General features: G+C 44.2%; 1 protein-coding gene across 15 annotated transcripts in view; it reads right to left on the reverse strand.

Moving 5' to 3' along the window:
• RAPGEF6 (Rap guanine nucleotide exchange factor 6) overlaps positions 1–19,878 on the reverse strand; it is a 106,322-nt gene that overhangs the window by 6,742 nt on the left and 79,702 nt on the right. For 5 of the 15 annotated variants that reach the window (XM_040647245.2, XM_040647253.2, XM_015294081.4 and 2 more), the window contains 10 exons: positions 19,158–19,541; positions 16,961–17,172; positions 16,001–16,124; positions 14,001–14,024; positions 11,532–11,752; positions 9,616–9,801; positions 9,021–9,155; positions 7,596–7,709; positions 4,596–4,815; positions 2,161–2,672 (listed from right to left, as the gene is read on the reverse strand). In XM_040647245.2, the coding sequence (XP_040503179.1) occupies positions 2,161–2,672; positions 4,596–4,815; positions 7,596–7,709; positions 9,021–9,155; positions 9,616–9,801; positions 11,532–11,752; positions 14,001–14,024; positions 16,001–16,124; positions 16,961–17,172; positions 19,158–19,541 (2,132 nt within the window). The remainder of the gene's footprint in view (positions 1–2,160; positions 2,673–4,595; positions 4,816–7,595; positions 7,710–9,020; positions 9,156–9,615; positions 9,802–11,531; positions 11,753–14,000; positions 14,025–16,000; positions 16,125–16,960; positions 17,173–19,157; positions 19,542–19,878) is intronic. The other 10 variants (XM_040647247.2, XM_040647254.2, XM_040647246.2 and 7 more) reach the window with 3 other exon arrangements.

The following is a 19,878-nucleotide window of genomic DNA, read 5'->3' on the forward strand; positions in this document are numbered from 1 at the left end:
GCACTTAATATCCATCATTCTTTGTCACTCACTCACAGTCCCCGGGGGTTACAAACCCTCCCATGAGCTGTCCTGCAGGGCTGGGCTTTTTCTTGCAACTCCTTTACCCTCTGCTGTTCCCACCAAGATATTCCCTCCATCTAAAAATCGCATCTCTCGGCCTTTCTCTCTCTCCAATAACAGAGATACTCTGCCACTATACTGCCTATATACTCCCAGAGATATAAAACCCCTTTCTTCTCCATGTGTGCTGTCACCAGATGAAACCCGGGAGTGATCAACTGAAGCTTGGAACACAGCTTGGGAAACCTGTTACAGCAATAGGAAGAACTAAGGAAAGCCATTTGATAATTCAGATCTGAACTTAATTAGAACAATAATGTCATGGTGTGTGTTCCTCATCTTTTAGGTAAAACCTACTGAAGGTACAAAACAAAGTGCATCACAGATCCCCTGCAAAGCAGCTGACTACCTACACAACATTCACTTTATAAAGAAAACAGGGTGAAATCCCATACAGTGGTTAAGGGAAACCTCACTAAGAGGCAGAAATAAATTGTGATGTGTACTGTGGGCAAAAGCTATGAGAAAGCTTTTCCATTTGGACATATAGTGATGGTCCATCACCATCCCACACTTTCTTGCCTGTAAAGCAAAGGTTGCAGCAAGAAATGTTCAGTGCTGCAGAATGCAGAGCTGGGCACGGAGCTGTGAAGTCATCGCACCCACTGCTTCTGCCAAGAGCACATTCTGCCATCAGTGTGTGGGGAGTAGCTTTCCAGCCCTGTTTTAAAGGTTTCAGGCAAGAAAGCTTGTGCCAATTCTTTTGGGGACTATTCAACACCAGTCCTCATTAAGCAAATGAACTGAAGATTCTTGTTTTGTTTACAATATCCTGAATTCATGCAGTCTTACAGACTCTGGTAACAAGCTGTTCGAAGGGAATAAGCAAATGGTGAAATAAAGCAAAAATATCTTTGGCATATTGTATGATGATGCATAGCTAACAGATTAGCATTTGCAAACCATTAATCCAATCCACCTATATCAGCTCTTCAAGTAGGTGAATGCACGCTCTGCTGAAGTACATGGCAGAATGCTGCTTACCAGTGTGCTGTGACTGCATACAGGAGGCAAGCTACACGGTGCAGTGTGCAAATGGAATTCAAAACAAGGGGAGAAGCTGTGAGCAAACGTAGCACACCCTGAACAGCTAACATGCCATATCCTACAACAGCTCACCAGCAGTTCTGAGAGGTGACACGGGCAGAGTGCATGCATAGGAGTGAGCTGTGAGCAAGTCTGCTGCAAGGGACCCCACTCTGCCTCTGTAACTTGCACTCCAAGACCTCCACACTGTGTGCAATGTTTATTCAGGCAATTACCTTTGATAGCATAAGCCCTCTAGCAATCTAGGCAGTAATTAAAGTGCATTTCAGCTGCACTCATGGCTTAGAGTTTAGAAGCTTTGCACTGCATGTTTTATCTTGTTCATAACCCAGATCCTTTTTTTCTGGGGCAGTTTTGCCACTGAACTCACTAGGACAGTGGAAGAACATCTCACTTGCTGAAACTATGCACCTTTGAGAAGACATCTTATAAGGCTTTCTCCTTTCATCTGTAGCCAAACTGCAGCTGTGTAACCAAATAAATGACAGCGTAAATCTCAAAGCTTTGCCCTCAAGCCCCCAGGGATAGGAGCCCTGCGGCCGAAAGGTGCCCAGCTCCAAAGGTGGGGCTGCTTTGCATTGCCCAGGAGTCACACTCCTCTCTCTCTGGATCATGGAAAGTCTGCTCTGTGAGGACGCTTCGAGGAGCCACTGCTCGCTGCTCCCTGCCAGCATGAGAGTCTGCAGTGATGAGGGTTTCAGATTCCAAAAAGATAAAAGGCCACGCTACAGAGAGGAACTGCCTGACATTTTCTTGCGCAGACCCATGAAGTGTTTGGGCAGTGTGCTGCTTTGTTATTTCAATATTCGTATTGCAAGGGAAGGTGGCTTGAAAACACACTGTCTGAGCAGCGCTCTAATTGAAACCACATGTAAAGCTGAATTTAACATGCAATCCAGCCCCCGCATCTGCTGATGTCATTTCTTAACAACTCAATATCAAAATGCAGACCAGATGTAGAAGCTCCCATGCGCCGTTGGCTTGCCTTACCTATCAGGCCTTTCTCTGTACTCGAAGTAACAGTTTTGTAAGCTGTGTCAGTGCCAGGTTTAGAGTCCAAAACCTCCGCCTGCTCTGACGTCGAGTTCTCCAGCCCCCTGCGCTTAATGGTCCCATAGTTTGTCTCGTACGTGTCTGACAGGGAGCTCGAGGAGGCCCAGCTCTGCCGAGACTGATCGAGCTCCGTGCTGGCTTTCGACTGCCTGTTGTTTTTGGCAAAGGCTTCGGAATATAAATAGGCCTCCTCTGAGTAACAGTTTGTGGGATCAACCTCAGCGATAGGTCCGTCCAGCTGGGTGTGGCGGTAGGAGTTGAGGAGATCCCAGCTCTTCTGGTTTGGGATATTCTGGAAGTTGTCATGAGAGCTACTTGAGCACGAGGTCCAGCTGCCACGGCCGCTGTCTGCTGCCTCCACCGTGATGTGCTCGTGGGAGATCTCCTCGTTGCTCATGGATGAGGTGAAGGCCATCCCTCTGATCAGAGCGGGCCTCGTGACCGACCAGCTGCAGTTGGAAACAACGGGAATCAGACGCCCGTCAGCTTTTAAAACAACAAAACCTCCTGTTTAAACTAATGGCTGTAGAAGCTCTGGTCAATATCACTACATAGTTCAGAAAAAACCAGAAGCGGTCAGGTTTGCAGGAGTTTAGAGTACAAGAAGTTAAGACTAGTGGACTCTTTCTGCTTACGTGAACAACACAGGAAGCACCACATGAACACTCACCGCTATCCTTCTGCAGTTCACACACATACTGGAGATCAAGGAACTTCTCAGATACGTGCAAGTGACTTCTTTGCCCCTTGCTTTTCTATTTCACAAATTAGAGCTTGAAAACTGTTTTCTTACCACCAAAACCCACTAAAACTGAGGCATGGAAAAGCAGCCACGGCCCTTGGATAATCTGCCTCTGGTGTGCAACCAGAGCAGTGAGTTTAGCAAGCAGCAACCGACTGTGCTTCGGCACTGAAGGTGGCTTTGAATACCCAGAACCAGCAGTGCCAGCCCCCCCCAGAGGGACACTGCACACTGCACACGGACTGCTCTGACTGCACTCTCAGCACGTGCTGTGCTACTTCACTTTACAAAGCTCACCTTTTAATGCCCATTTCAGCACAATGGGATAAATCAAATCAATTTCTTAAAAGCAGCAAAGCATATGCTAATAATCTTTTTCACACAGGAGAGAACACCACAGAATACCGGCACGTCAAAATCAATTATATAGGAACACACAGCTCTTTGTAGTGTCCAACCATAAAAAGATTAGATTGCTTTTGAGACGACCTACAATGATTAGAATTGTAAGAAGAATCTCTCACTGACTTGGCTCCACAACATCTGAGGACAGAACAAGCCACCCCGAGGAGATTCCCTCATAATAAACTCTGTGGGTAAAGGCTTAAAATGTAGTAAAACCCAAAACGTCACAGTTGAAAGGGGCATCTCAGGGTATGTTCTCATGGCACTCAGGAAACATCACCTCTTGTGCAAGTGGCAGAAAGCTTTCACCCTGCCTAAGCAACAAAGGGAACGGTAACAAAAAAATCCTTACAAATCCTATTAGAGGATGTTAAGTGACTGGTACTGCTGACCGGGGTAATGCTGGGATCCTGTTCTGCTCTCCCAGTACTGCACGGTGAGTGCTTTGTTAAATACCACAACAGCTTTTAATACATTCGCACCCTCCTGCAGAAGACATCCAGCTGAACCCACTGATGCGATCAAGCTGTTGTCTATCCACGTGATAAAGTTTCATGGGAAAACATAAGCTTCCCACACAGAGCAGCCAATACCTCAGCTTCTGGCAAGAGCTTAACACCATCACAGTGTCACAGAACCACAGGGGTTGAAAGGGACTTCTGGATACCTTCCAGTCCAACCCATTGCTAATGCAGGTTCCCTACAGCAGCTGCACAGGACAGCATCCAGGTGGGTTTTGAATGTCTTCAGAGAAGGGAATTCCACCTCTCCGGGAAGCTTGTGCCAGGGCTCTGTCACCCCCACAGCACAGAAGTTCTTCCTCATGTTCCTATGGAACTTCCCATGTTGCAGTTTGTGCCTGGTTCCCCTTATCCTGTCACTGGGATCCACCAAAAAGAGTCCCCCCGACCACCCCCCCTTCAGATACTGATCAGTACTGAGCAGATCCCCTCTTGGTTCGCCCTTCCCAAGGTGAACAGCCCCAGGGCTCTCAGCCTGTCCCCATCAGGAGGTGCTCCAGGCCCCATCTCTGCACCCTCCTCTGGGCTCTCTCCAGCAGTTCCCCGTCTGCCTGCAGCTGGGGAACCCCACACTGTGTGCAGTGCTCCAGCTGTGCCCTCCCCAGTGCAGAGCAGAGAGGAAGAGACCCTCCATTGCCTGCTGGCCACATTTGCTCCCTTCGTCCCCACCAGAAGAGCCCGGCCAGCCCAGCACAGTGTCTCACCCAGGGCAGGGCTGCCCGTACTCCGCCTGGGAATGCTCCTTCCGTTCCATCCCCGCTGTGTCCACCACCAGCAGTGACTGTGACAAGCTACGCTCGTCCTGCAGTGCGGCCGACATTGAGTCCACAGAGCAGTTGCTGACGATGCTGGAGCGGGAGGAAATCTCGCTGTGACTGGAGTCTGAGAAGTTGTCAGATTTGGTGGAAGGAATGAGGGCATAGCCTGCAGGAGAAAGGAGAAAGCGTCTCGTTCAATGGCAAACATCAGAGCTCTCTTAAAAAGAAGAAAAAAAATAAATCAAGCCCAACTTGATTACAAACAGTTCCCTGTGGTTTTTATGGTACTGAAGCCGTTAGCATGTCAGCATCTAGTCCTGCCATTTATTAACACGAGCCAGGTGCCCCCAGTAACCTAAGCAGCAGCTCCACAGCGATCCACACCATATGGTTACACCAGTACAGACAGGACCAATGTGCACAGTGGGCGGATGGGTCAGATCTCTCCTGTTTTGCACCGCTCAGTCCCAATACAATCCCAGTGCGCTCCCACAGCTTCCTCTGGCCGACTGTCCTGAGACACAAAGAGATTTTGGCAGCGGCTGAGGAGATGCTGACTGAGGTAAAAGCAAGCCATCAGCACTCGGGGATACACCATATGGCCCACTTCAGCTTTATTAGCTGTTCCAGGATTAACAGATCAGGAAGCGAAAGTGGGAAACACAGCAGCGGCAGGGCTGGGCCTGCAGGAGGGAATGGCTGAAGGGCTCAGCAGGTTCAGAGCAGAGCAACACACTCCGGCTTGGCTCACCCTTACCCTCAATTAACACGTTTTCAAATACAAATGATGTACGTAGCCCCATATATCCAAACCTCCTATAGCACCTGGAGTGGACATCAAAGGGACCATCTCAGGGCCTTCCACACGCTCTGGCTGTGTGCATCCTGCATACTGCTCTGCTGGCACAGCGGAGTTGACTCAGAACAGGACACCTGTCCCTACAGTGTCACAAACTCCCTTAGTATGGACAACTTGCTTCAACCATTTATTGTGAGCATCTTGGAGAAGCAGGGAAAGAACTGCAATGAACTGAATAGGGCAAACTTCACCTGTGCTGTTCTGAGGGCTCTGGGGTCCTCTGGGGTTATGGAGTGGCCCTCTCCAGCTCAGAAAAGCTGCAGGGAGGTCCTGCACTGTGCTGTTTCATCAGAGCCTCCTACTACCTGAGTTCAAGATCCTCAGATTTCAAGCTCCCTGGAGCATACATCTCTTTGGATAAGTCCATGCACCATCTTGCGGGCAGGCAGAAGCTCCCTTTGTTTCTGCTGTCAGGAAACAAAGTCAGGAGGTATCTGGTGTCTGTTACATCTGTCTAGTTTGCTGTTTGTTTGGAATACTTTGTCTCAAGTAACTGTTCCACAGCTGTTGCTTGCTCCCATTTGCCTGAGGGCAATAGGTCCTGGATTAATGACTGTTTTGGTGCTGTTTTTGTTTGTTTGCTTAAATTTATTTATTTTCCTTAGTTCCCACTGAGCTCCCAACTGCAAATCCACTGCACATCAAGAAGTACATCCTTGCCATACCCTGCCTTCACTGGGAGCAAACAGACTATGGTATGCCTTACATGATGTGCACAGCACTACAAAATTAGAATCTTTATTTGAAAATACTGGGTCAACAGCTGCTTCACGTGTAGGCAAAGAGCATCCGTAAACTAATGAAAACACTGCCTTCTTGCTTTACAGGAGACCACATCAATACGCAGTTGACACAGTCCTTGGATTAGTATTTTTTCTCCAATTTCCTGCCAATTAATCAATTTTTGTGAAAAAATTGTGAAATCAAGAGATTTCACAGTTTAAGCTTGATTATTGCTAGGAGACTTTAAGAGCAATATAAGCAGTAAATACCATCAATATCACCAAACTATATAACTGATACACTTATGATTGAAAAAATACACATTCAGGACCAGCATTTTTAATACTAAATTTCACTTTCCTTTCCTTTGGTGATAATTAATATCTCATACTCTTTATTTAGTCCAATAGTCTCTTTGAAATTAACACCACTGTAAGAAATGTTCTCGCTGTGCCCCTTTTAGACACTCCTCTTCAAGAACCTCAAAGATCTGGAGAACAAAAGGACTCCTCTCTCTTAGAGAGATGAGCTCTGTCTGAAAGCTGGGCCATTAAATAATGGCACTTATACACAGGAACAGGAGAAATGCAAGTCTTTGCTGGGCTGAAAAGCTTAGCAGAATGAGGCCAGCACAAACCCACACACACAGCCAGCAATGCTGGAAGTGAGCATCTGATTTACATCACAAGAGGGACTACTTTGAGTCAGATGAAGAGAACGTTACAGAACTTACTGTTTTGTTGGCATGTGCCAACACTAAGTAAGAGAACGGCCACTGCACCTGTTCCTTGATGTCCCACATCTCAGATTATTTCTTTACTACGCTGTAAGTGTGGTGAGTTAGTAACACTGACACAAAAACTTCTTAGTTTTGGACAGGTGAATAAAGTACATTGAACAGCTTAAACACATTTCAATGCGCCTGTACATAACTGCATAATGCTAACATAACTTAGATTACATCAGCGTAACTGATACTGAATGGACATCAGTCTGTCTTCTAAAAATACATCAGAGAGTCTTCCTTCTCCTCCTAGGCCCCATCTGCAGACAGTCACATGTCAGTGAATTGCTGTTGCTATAGATACTCGCTGTACTCAGAGCATCACTGTCTCTGTCCTTTTGGGTTTTGCTGCTTTCTGAGGCTTGAACGTGCTCTGCTTCCCTTTTTGCAGTAAAAGCTGTTCTTTCCCTGGAGAAGCTTCTTTCCCTAAGTCTTCTGAACAGGTGTCCCTTCTCTCTCCTGTGCTCACGCTCAGCTTCTGCCTTTTCACTCTCATCCTTTCTTTCTCCCTTTTCGCTTATGTCAGATCTGTCTCTTGCTTTGACAATCATCTGAATTCTCTTTTGTAAGTAAGCCCCACCTATTCCGTAGCTGCGTTGCCCGCTGTTCTTGTTGCTGGTTTCACTGGCGAGGGATGAGGACGACCCAGAGAGATTCATCTGACTGCAGTTATCCGACCTTGGGATGTTACCAACTACAACGAAGTACACACAGGCAGATCTTGATAAATAACAGCAAAAGTAATGTGTTGGTTTAGAAAAACAAAATCTTCCATCTTATTTGCACACCACTTGGGCAGAGCTCAAGAGAAAATGAAATCTAAGATTTAGTGAAACGTGTTCATGCCTAAAATTACGTCTTTCAGCTGACTGTGAAGCACCTAATTTAAGTTCAATGAGCTGTGAGCACGACAGGGTATGAATTACCTTAATCAAATTAGTCCAGTGCTAACAATATGCTAAAAGCAAGTTGAATTAATGAAATAATCCCCCAAGAAACAAAGTATTTTCAAAGAAAGTCAACCAAATTAACATGTTTATAGGAGAAATAGAAGTGAAATCCCAGTGGAACTGGGTTTGGCAGCCCAAGTAGTTGAGGTTCTCATACGTATGCTGTGTCTAAGTGACATTCTCCTCAAGAAAACAGTATCTTGTGAAGGCAGAAGCGGATGGGCCAGCAGATCTCCCACTGAAACTGGTGAGAAGATGCAGCAAGTCACCATGCCATGCCATGCCAATGCTGTGGCTCTGGGCTGCCAGTGAGTCAAAAGCAGCACAGAAGGGATGGAGAAATGCCTTACACCGTTGGACACTGACCACACTGGCTCACTATAAAGAGATTTCAAATGAATTCCCATCCAAGCTTGACTAATGATGAAGTGATGCAGGTCTTTTACGAAGGTATCAAAAATAAAGGGATTCTCAGGGCATCAATATAGACAGGGATATATACAAAGCCCTGTGCACAAGAACAAAAAATATCAATAGCAACTCCAGGATTTGGATGAATGCACTACTTTTGTAGCTATCAAAACCAGCTGTTCCGGAGATCTACGACAGTATTTTATCTCTAGCTCCCTCTAATCCCTTGATATCCCAGCTACCTTAGGCAAAAACATAAGATGGCAATAGTTGCAGTCTGTGTGCAAGACCACTGTCTCCAGGAAATCCCCAGGTTTGCAAATCCTGTTCACCTGAGAGGTCACCTAAATCAGGACCGGGGAGCTGGTGGGTGTCACAGCACTTAAACCTATTGGGAACTCTGTCAGAAGCACTTAAGCTATTCTAAAGAAATTAATTTTTCCAGTCTTTACAGATTAGGTCACTTTGAAGGCCAAAACATATACAGTATATTGGAAAACAGTGTCTATTATTAACGGATAGAAACACACGATTCTATTCTTGCCATGAATTACGTACATTACCACCCCTCTCACATGAAGTTGTCAACAAGTGTTCCTGCAGCAGATGCTGACACCTGCTGCACACCCGTGGAGCACACGTACCTTTGCGTGGAGAGCCCTGAGGAGAAGCTGGGGGGCTGGAGTGCAAAGAAGATGCCATGGACATTGTGTCATCTGTCTGCTTCTTGCTACTTACTTCCTCAGACAAACTTAATGACTTCTGTGGCGAGCCTGTACCTATGACAACAATGGAGCCATTTCAAGCTATGCAAATATGTTAAGAATATTTTAATAGATAATAGTGCTTTGCAATTGGCAAGCTTAGAAACAAAGTGATGCTCAGTAGGGTCAACAAATTAGTGTTGCTCCTTTTGACAATAATGTTATTACAACAGTGTTCCAGAGCCTAAAATATTAAATGCATTTGATTCGTTCCAACAATTTCACCAAAATATATTATAATTCTTTTTGTCAGAAAAATAAACCAACTATGCCATTCTTCTCAGCTGGGGCAAGATCTCTTTAGAATGTAAAAATACCCAGGAAAAGGCTCAGCACTGTACATCTGACCTGTTCTAGAGAGATGTTAAGACTACCTCAGTTAGAATCATTCAAGAGAAGGACTTAACTTAGACATCTGCATAAAGGGATCTTAAATAATCCGCCCAGCTCCAGCTGGCTGAGCAGGGATACTCACTGAAGGTGACATGATCCTTTGTCAGCCCCTTCTTCCTGCTGGGGTATAAGTTCACAGATGGAACCTGAAGAACTTGGCTCATTCTGTTCTGCTGATGGGCCTTAGTGGTCTGCCCGATGGATCTCAGGGGCACTGGAGACATTTCTGAGGATTTTGCCCCTCTTCTCTCACTTAAATTCTTCGTCACTGTAACGGAAAAACTGGATATCAATATCTGGCCCTTTGAACCGCAGGGTTATTACAAGCACAACCAGATAAAGGCAACTATGATATGGAGCAGATAAAACCTTTGGAGCACTCTGTATTCCCAACATTCCTGCCTTGTGGCAGTGAAGATGCAGGTGCACAACATGACATTTAAAAGAAGTAAATTGTTCAGTGTCATAGAGGTCTTCCATCCCAAACCAAAAAGGTTGCGTTTCATTTTGACTGCAATTAAGTTCTGTATTTAAAGTGCTCACACATAGGGCACAAAAGCAGAACAGCATCTCCTTCAGAATGACGTAATGCCACAGAAAGGAGAGGGAATGGTTGTTCTGCATCCAGCATCAGATCTCTCACTAGGTGGCACAATTGATTTACAGCACAGGGCACTGATTCAATTTCTACTTTAATTACACAGCAATTAATAAACTCCGGAGTTAAGGCCATCTGAGTTCCCCTTAAGTAACCTTGGAATTGTTTGGACTGCAGCATAACCGCTGCTCACTGCTCCTGCAGGCAGAGCTGGAAGAAAGCAAGAAGGTGTAAGGGTGGGCAGCTCTACCTCTGACTTCTCTAAATGGGAGAAATAATAATTATCTGCACAAAAGCCATCTGCAGAGCCGTGCACCAGGATCCCCAACAGAAGAGGCACAACTGTAACAACTCATGCCTTCCATCTTCCTACTCAGAGCTATCTGTGATTTCCAGCAACCTGAGGTGTAAGACCAATGTGAATGCACCGAATTTGACATTTTAAAGATGGAGCCAGGTATAGTCTTTCCCTACATTACTTCTATCTGAGAAAAAAAATGCACAGAAAGGCACTTTGAGAGACAACAGGAATTTGTGCTCTTAGTACTGAACCATGGAAAGGACTTCAAGTTTTATCTTCAGGGTGTCATTTCCTATTCATGCTTTTAAGTTACGTCATCACAGATAAAATGGTATTTGAGGACAAAAAAAAAAAGGCTTAAGATGCTGCATTTGCACATCAAACAGGCGTGAGGCATTACTTTGATTAGGGGGGTTACCGCTTTTCTATTTTGAGACAACCCTACTGTTCAGGAATTTGAATGCTTCTAAGGATCAAAATAGAATGCAATTACCATTTCTCAATTTGAAATAAGAGTTTACTGTGCGCTGTGTAAGAGAAGATTTCTCTAGTTAGACAGCTGCACAGGACTTCACATTATGAAAACTGTCCTGCTGTAGTCCTCTATTTTTGACTGCCAAGCCATGTCAATCCCATCAGTCAATATTGACTTGACTTCTGCTTCTCAGCAATCTTCGTTTATTCTGAGCTGTAAGTCACTGCAGCTTCTGTATTGATTTTGTCTCTTTTCATTTTCTTGCTGTTCATATGGTAAACGTTACTTTTATCCTTCCTAATTCTGTACAAGGACAACAGGGCAAGAACAGAGCTAATGTACTATTGAATTTCCTTCCAGGCTGATAAAAAGACACACACTTTAGGAACTAAAGGTTAACATAAAAAATGTTGCTCAAGTTTTCTGAACTCAGCCAAGATCAGAATGGTAATGCTGCCTTGCTGAAACTCCATCAGTTTGTGACGATACGAACTGACCAACGAGCTGCTTCCCAGAGCCATTTCTCTTGGAGGGAGAGGAGAAAAATCCTGCATGGTGTTTCCAGGGAAGGAACCACGTTTTCAAACATTTCAAACTGCCACCCTCACAGATGGCTGCACTTACGGGTGCTGTAGGCAGGCTCACACTGCAGGGACAGGATCTGGATCTTCTCCTCGTCCGTCTCCACGTTCAGGTTGGAGAGGTACTGCTTTACCTTCCTCGCCATCTGCGCGTCCTCGTACAGCTTCTTGGCGTTGAGCAGGGAGCTGCGCCGTGCACGCTTCTTGTGCGCTCCTCCCTGCACGTCCAGCATGTTGGAGTTGGTGCTGCCCTGGCTCAGAGACCTGCAAAGGAAGAGAGCACGGAGGTCAGGCCTGGGGTCTCAGCAGCAACGGGGAGCCAAACAGCGCACGTCAAAGCAGGTTATTACCAGTATTCTTCAGTTAGGGCTAGTGCATGCTGATGCAAATGAGTTAAAAAAGATGAACAGCATTAAAACATCGGTTGTCTTAAAATACTCTGATCAAAAGAAGAGCAGCAATTGGAGCCTAGGAAAGGACTGCACGTGGAACCGTGGGACTTGCAAGAATGAGGCACAGGCTGTGCCAAGCACCCCATCTGCTCTGCTGATGGATTGTGCTCCTGTTCTGCACAACCCACGCTATTTCTGCAGGATAAACTTGCTAACTTCATTTGTCTAAGGAATTTGGTGCCCACTGTGTGCTGCAGGCTTACAGCAGTAACTTGCCACCATCCAGCTGGCCACAGAAATGACCACTTAGAAACCTGAGCTTCTGACTGTGCTTAAATGAGGGGAAAAAAACTGCATTAAATATGCAAAGCACAATTTGTTGCATGCTTATTTTCCTTCTCCAACTAAATAAAAACCCCTTAGAACAGCAGCTCATTGAAAATGCATCCCAACAAAGGTCAGGATGGCAGCCATAACATACATATGCGTGTATGGACTCACATCTATGAAAGGTGATGACATCAGTACCCACACCACTGATCGAGATACAGTCAGTTATACACATCACATCTGTGAGACTGCCAGAAGTCCTATGGCCACTTCAGCTCTAATCCATTTGTATGTTTTAGTAAATGGAGACCATCACACATGTTACAAGAAAACTCCAGTGGGACACAGCAGCAAAGCTGCTCAAAGAGGGTGTGGTTTTGTTTTTATATTAAAAAAAATGAAAAATAAAGAAGTCGGAGGATTTTAAAAGGCTGAATTCTTTGTGAAGTTCCTTATCAAAATCTTGGGTGCGTTTCCAGAACCATTTGTGGAAGGATAAACAAACCCCAGCACAGAAGAGCTGCCATAGCTAACAGACCCAGAATGAAACATATTGCTGGAGGAAGCCTGAAGGATTGAACGCGTTGAGTTTAAAAGCAAAGAAATGGTGGGAACCACCTGCCTGCAATATTTTTGAAGATGATTCATAAATTAAGCGAAGAGAAAATATAAGCTTAAAAACTGTGGCAGATACGTATAGCTCAATTAAACAAAAAGCTAACGCTGTTACAGGCAAAGAGCAGCAGATGGCACAATGGACTGTTGACACTCATTGGAACTGATCTTTGTACAGGCAAGAGCAAAGTTAATGCCTATTCTGTAACAAAACAGGAAAATACATCATCTTTCTTTTAAATTATATATACAATATATATTTTATTTCATGTGTACACCCTGTTTCTTCTAATTTTTGTTCATTTTTGAGTCAACTTCATTTCCCTTAAAAATCACTTTCCCTTACGAAGTTCCCAGCAATCCCAAAGGCAGGAAATCACTACAGCACAGCACACCTCCTGCCCTGCCTGAAGGATTCCAGAGGGACCTGGGCCCTCTCCCACCATGAGCTGTGCCCCATCCTGCTGCCAGCCCAGCTCACTGCAGGGAGCAGCACCCAAAGCTGCCCCCAGCCTGCCCTGCTGCTGGTCCCTCCTCACCATACACCTGTGTCTGGATGTATAGCTGGCTGTGAGTACATAGAATGAACAGCAGAGCTTCAAAGGGCAAAGGCACATAGGCTGAGGTATGCAGGTAGCAGCCGAGGTGCAAAGGCACAGGGGAGAATGCACAAAATCTGGCTGCAGGGTCACCTCCAGCTCACTGCCCCATGGCACTGCCAGCTTGCTCGCCAGGTAACCCCGGTACCCTCCATCACAGTCACTTCAGCACCCAGCCCTGAACTCAGAGTGGGGAATGGCTCAACCATTATCACAACTCAGTGCCTCTTTACAGTTTAAAGTGCATATTGGCTTAAATCTGTTACGTATAAAGACCAAGTTATCAATTTCCAAATAGAGTTTGCCTCCTGGTATAATTGCACAGTCGTCGTTCTCTTTATGCAGTAAGCCAAAACGCCAACAACTTGTCTAGCACACAGAAGCGACTCAGCATCTCTACAGCTGCTGTACAAAGTTGACTGTAAAATCTCTTATTCCTGTTTCCAAAAAAATACATATTGCAGGGTTAATAAAATGCATGCTGAACTTCAGGAGCATGCACTAACGAGGAGGATGCAGTATGTTAAGAGTTGCATAATCTTTATTTATCTTAGTTGCATTCAGCTCTACACTTACCCCAAACTTCTCCACCTCTTCTTCCTGTAAGCAAGAGCCATATACATTGAAGCATGTATTTGAACAGAAAAGCACAGGAAAAAAATAAAACAGTTGAGAGTCAGGAAGAAAGATGTAGACAGGAAAGAACAGAAAAGAAAAAAATCTCTATACAGCCAAATTCTTCTCAAACAACAACACAGTGCTTTCATGGAATGCAAGGACAGGACTTGCTCAAACACTCCAACATGGAAGAACATCTATCAGTTTTTTTTCTGTTTAAGTTTAACCTTTGAATTGGAAATCCAAACTCACATTTTCTTATTGAGTGATTCCAGTAAGTCAAACTCAATTTTGATGGAGCAAGCAAAAGCTTTTTAACTTATTCATATTGTAGAAAACGTGATTAAGTTAATTTATTCTTTGCATTAGGATGGCAGTAAACGTATGAGAAATCATCAGTATTCATGTTTATGGTGCTGTTTTCCCTTGATTGCTTGCTGGAAAACAAGCCGTTTGCCAAACACACCCTGAAAAGCTCAATGCTCTGTATTAATTGGCAATGAACTCGTTAGCAGGTCTCACGTTACCACTAACAAACATCTTTTCTCGTTCGTTTTTAATCTGCTTCAAAACCGTTTGTTGGTGCTTCATAACACAAACTGATAGATCAAACACCAGAGGCAATGCAAATGAATCTAAATGCTGAAAACAAGGAGTCGTTCTCTTTTCATCTTTGGCAGTATCACTAATATTAGATCCTGGGCATTTTAACTCAGTAGGCACCTTTTAAACTACGGTCATTAAGATGTGTCGTGTTAATTCTGGCAAAGATATGAAAGGTAACTATTTATTTACTACTAATTCATCTAGTGATTAGACTTCATTAGGTCTCAGAACTGGAAGGAGCATCAGGGATAGTGATGCACACATCCATTTAATCTGTGAATGCCATGTTTTCTGAAAAGTGGCTAACTTAGAAGTAGCTTTGTAATTTCGTATTAAAAAGGAAGTTTCAGTGGCTGAAATGTAACAGCATGAAGGTGACCCTCTGCTTTGAAGTGAATCCATCCTTAAACAACATCTCTGAGGGATCTACTATTTTTTTTCTCAGATTTCAACCAGGCTGATTTTAAACCAAATATTCATGCCTGTTGACAGCCAGCCCTGAAGGCCTGTACCAAACAGGACCCATCAACAGGTGCCGATGAATCCCAACCACTGGATTATTCTGCTGCTTCTGTAAGTAGAAGCTGTGCAGTGACTCATGGGCCCAGCTCCCCAGTGGGCTGGGCACTGAGCTCAAGAGCGGGGTGGGATGGCCAATGGGACCCTACCAGCAGGGCTGGCCAGCACTGGGGATGCTCTCTCAGCCAGGGATAAGCAAATAGATGCAGGGTATTGCTCAGTTCCACTAAGTGCAATCCGGAGCTCACCAGCACCACATTAGAAGTCATGGTGCTTTTGTTCTGCAGTTTATTAACACAAAGCCTGATGATGCCACGCAGTGAGGAAAAAAAGGAAGAAAAACAAGGCAAGAAGACACTCTCCACCTGCATACAGCCTGAAGACACCAAACATTACGTAGGTGTAGCAAGCTGTGCTTAGCACAAATGAAAAATATTGCTTTGTTGCTTTATTTTTAAATATTTTATCAGTTCTTTTGTGTGTGTGTTTTATTCGTTAAAAGCAACATCTCACATTCATAGATGGGTGATTTCTGTGTTTTATTTTATAATATATATATGGTTTTCGACTAATACTGTACCTCTCCTAAAGTTCTACTTATTATTTTATTGAGCATATTCCTCTTTGCTATCTTAGACAAATTGGTTTAGCAGTCACTAAAAGTAACTCTTAGGAGCACGGATCGCATTGCCAAAACTTGATAAAGATTTTGGTGCTGATGGTAAATGTCAATGGTAAGTCACACAGTGAGATACTGACGTAGTGATGCACACAAACCCAGATCCCCACCCACTGAGCCACCTGCAGTCCTACTGCCTTTCTAATTTGCACACCTTTGTCTGAACATTACGGCTGGATCCATGTTGGCTGAGGTCATCCTCACCACTTGGCGGATTTCTTTGGCAATCATCCTGAGTTTCTCAAAATTTACCAGGCCGTCCACTTTGGAATCATTTCCTGCACGATTGAAATGCACACACAAAAAGAATAAGAAATGTTTCTTCATACAAAACGTATTTCTAGCCCTCCACATCAGCCTTCCTCCCTCCCTGTCCTCCATCAACAACTCTGCTTTAGTCAACATAGCAGGAAAACAAAAGACTCGAGCAAAAAGGAAGACACACTCCAACCATCTAGCATTGCTCTTGTTAATCCATTTCTAAAGTAATACGTATTAGGAAGAGGAAAGAGGAACAAACGAACTATGCCCAAATTCATTGGCATGGATGCTAAATTAAGAACTGATATCTGTAGCATTTACATTCTGAAATCAGCACAAATAGATCTGAAGGATCAAAACCAAGAATCTGGTATAGTTGAGAATGCTCAACCTTAACCAACTGGGAACAGAACATTTTAAGGAGAAAAAAAAAATGGAATGGTTTAAACAAAAACCCTTAAAAATGCTGAAAGCAACAGTAGGAGGTGTTGTATCATCATAGCTGTCTGAAAGCCACAACACAGAATAAGAAATCGAGAAACACCACAGCAACAAGTTCTTCTAAGAGAAATACATGGCAGCAGTCATCCTAAACCTTAGGACAGCTAATGAAGATTAAGCATTGCTTTTAAAATATTCAAAATACACATTTAATGTCTAATTTTTAGTCTGCGATTAGTCTCTTCTATTATGCATTCACAGTTCTATTTCACTGGGCTCCTACAAAGGATGCATCAAAAGCACCCTACTGGCAACAGCTTCCTTTTAGGCATCTGTTGAATCACGGAGCACCAAAGAAAGGGCTATAACGTATTCAGTGCCTGGTTTATTATTTTGCTGTGTTTGACATTACCTTCATGTAGAAATGTGATATCCTTCTTGACAACGGGGAAGAGCGGAATAATTGGAGGCTGCATGCTCTGACTGCTAAGGATGTTGCGGTACTTCGCCATGTTTCGAGATGGATCAAAAAGATCTTGAAGGTCTCTGAGGTGCTTCTCATACTTGCCTGGTAACTTTTCCCAAGTGCCTCTGAGACGTGCCACCGGAGCCAGATTTAACCCACTGCAAGGCAGATACGTGTCATTATTAGCTGCTAGTGGAATCGTTCCCTTTTGAAAGGAAACAAAGGGCTGTGGGGCTTTTTGGGGGGGTTACAAACAGATTTCACAAGGTTAACTGACAGCTGGGGGAATGCCAGGCTGCAAGTCCATCACAAAGCCCACTGCTGCTCGCCCTTGTAAGCAGGAGAAAGAGAGAACTGTAGTCAGAATGACTGCTCCTTATTCACAAGGTATGAACTTGGAGTTCGCCTGCCAAAACAGCACCGAGGACCATTTAATTTGCAAACCACTTTTCTCCTGTGAAAATGTTTACTGCAAATAAGGACAAAAAAGGTGCAAAATTCATGTGGCAAACACACGGCTGTAGAGGCAATGGAGAAGGGCAGCAGGCAAAATGGCAATGCTGGGGAGAACTATAAAGCAGCACTGAGTGACTGAACTCAGAGGAGCAGATAAGCCACACCTTGTCACTATGCCCCATCCCCACACTAAGTAAAGATATATCCAGAATTAGTTGGACACAATAAGAAAAATTAATTAACTATAATCACTCTCCATGATAATCGGCCACCAGTTTTGCTCAAGAAGTGTCACAGTCACTGCAAAGTCCTTCCACGTGCAGCACTGGAAGGTGACGCTCTCCAGCATTCACCATCAAACCTGGATTGATGCCATTTGCTCTTTTAAGAAGATTTCTCCTCAGTTTAAAAGCCTCCAAAACTTATTTTGCCTTTTTTTTTTTCACCGCAGAGTTCTGCCCACGCTATTGTAAAGTCACCAACAAAGCCTTCTCTCATGAGAAATCTAACATATGTCCCCACACAGCTTCTCTTTTCTGTGCTATATTAAGATGGTATCTTCCTGTTTCATGTAACACATGGTATCATATTGACATGAAATGCAAGGCAGGAAAGAGAATCCTTGTGCCATATGCCAACAGAAACATACTCCTCTGGAAACAAGGGCAAAATAAAAGCTAATTTATTTGCTATTTTTTGATCAAAGACCACTTCAGTCCTGGCCTCGTGAGGCTCAACTCAGAAATAAGACAAGTTATTTTTCTACCTACAGTAAAGCATGGGAGATTAGGAAGCAGGAAATAGAAATTACACTCAGCATCCACATTTGTATTCACTGTGTACCGAGCAGTCACAGCCCTGATGGCTGAGCAGCATCTTCTGAGGGAACTCATTAACTCTTTAATATATGGCTAAACAGAAGCCAATATCATTCGATACACCGGCAAGACATGGAAGAAGATCTTATAAAATAAAAATCATACAATGGTATTTTCTAAGACTGTACTGGTGCTGGGATGCAGTACGAATCCTGAGCTCTGCCTGATGAATCACAGTGATTTGCTCTTTTTAATACAATCAGGGCTTTGCAAAACTGCAAGTAAAGGAAATGCCGAACTGACACCATTAAAATCAAAGTAGCAGCATCTACTATAAATCAGAGCAGAAAGTCTAATTGTGAAGAGAAAAAAAAGCAGAGGGACAAGCAGATGAGTAGAAAGAATGAGAAGGAATATTAAAGTAAAACAAGAGTGATTTGAGGAAGTCCATACAATGAAAGAAAGAAGGGAAGTAATGTCATCACTGCAGATATGACTCAATGCACACTGAAAAAGTAACACTGACTGAAAAAAGGGAAACTGGGTGCTAGAAGCACAGCAAACGGCAGCAGCTTTCAGGCACGTTTCTGGCCTTCATCAATCAAACGGTGTTCTTGGCCAAACCTTCTCTTTCCCTGCTAGGTAATGGTTAAAGAGGAGACAGTCACACACGGAGACTGAGCTTCTGAGGTCAGGGAGGCACAGAACGCACTGACTGTGGTCCAGTCTGGCACTTGGAAAAGCTCGGCACTTCCCCTGACACTACCCCACAGCACTGGCAATGGGAAGATACACCTGTCTTTCAGTTCACTCTAACAGGGCTGCCCGTGACACCGCAAATCAGATCTGACAAACGGGAAGTGCTTTACCTTATAACCGCAAACATGGAGTTGAAGTTCTTGCACTCCCGACAGTGGAGGGCAATTTTAATAAAATGCTTAATAATCTTCATCCTTTTGAGTTGGTTGGGCTCTGCTAAAATCTCCATGGCGACCCAGAAGGTCTCTTGATTTATGACATCCTCAAACTGCTTCAAGTGAGCATTTCCTGTTTTGGAGTCCAGCTTATAAAGGTCGTCGATGTACTCTGTGGGCTCAATGTTACGAAATAACTCGAAGTCTCTCATGGAAAGCTGAGTGGCCACCTCAATGGTGCTCAGCTGCAGGAGGGAAATTTGGCTCTCTTTCAGCAGCTCTTGAGCATCCTCATCTGAGCATAAGGTTTCCGTCTCCATGTTGTTTTTCAAATAATACCTAAGGACAATCGAGTTGCAACACAATGTTAGAGATGCTCTTCAGAGGGTGTGTGAGCACAAAGACACTGAACCACGGCCAACCAACGCAGCCAACCATACCGACACCACAGAGGTGTTTGGAGGAGAGCATTTCCACCCCGTTGGTGACAATCGAGAATAAGAGGCAAAGAGAGAGGCAGGGACGGCACACCCTTTGTACATTATGTATCTCATCCTTCAGCATTCCGAAGCTGTTTCAGTCCACCTCTTTGCTAACGTTTCTGTGCTGTACTCAGTAAACACGCTGCAGCTTTCATCTTCAAAAAAGGTCAGCTGCTTTTCCATTTGGCAATTTA

Source organism: Gallus gallus, chromosome 13 (genome assembly GCF_016699485.2).
Source record: "Gallus gallus isolate bGalGal1 chromosome 13, bGalGal1.mat.broiler.GRCg7b, whole genome shotgun sequence".
Taxonomy (NCBI): Eukaryota; Metazoa; Chordata; class Aves; order Galliformes; family Phasianidae; genus Gallus; species Gallus gallus.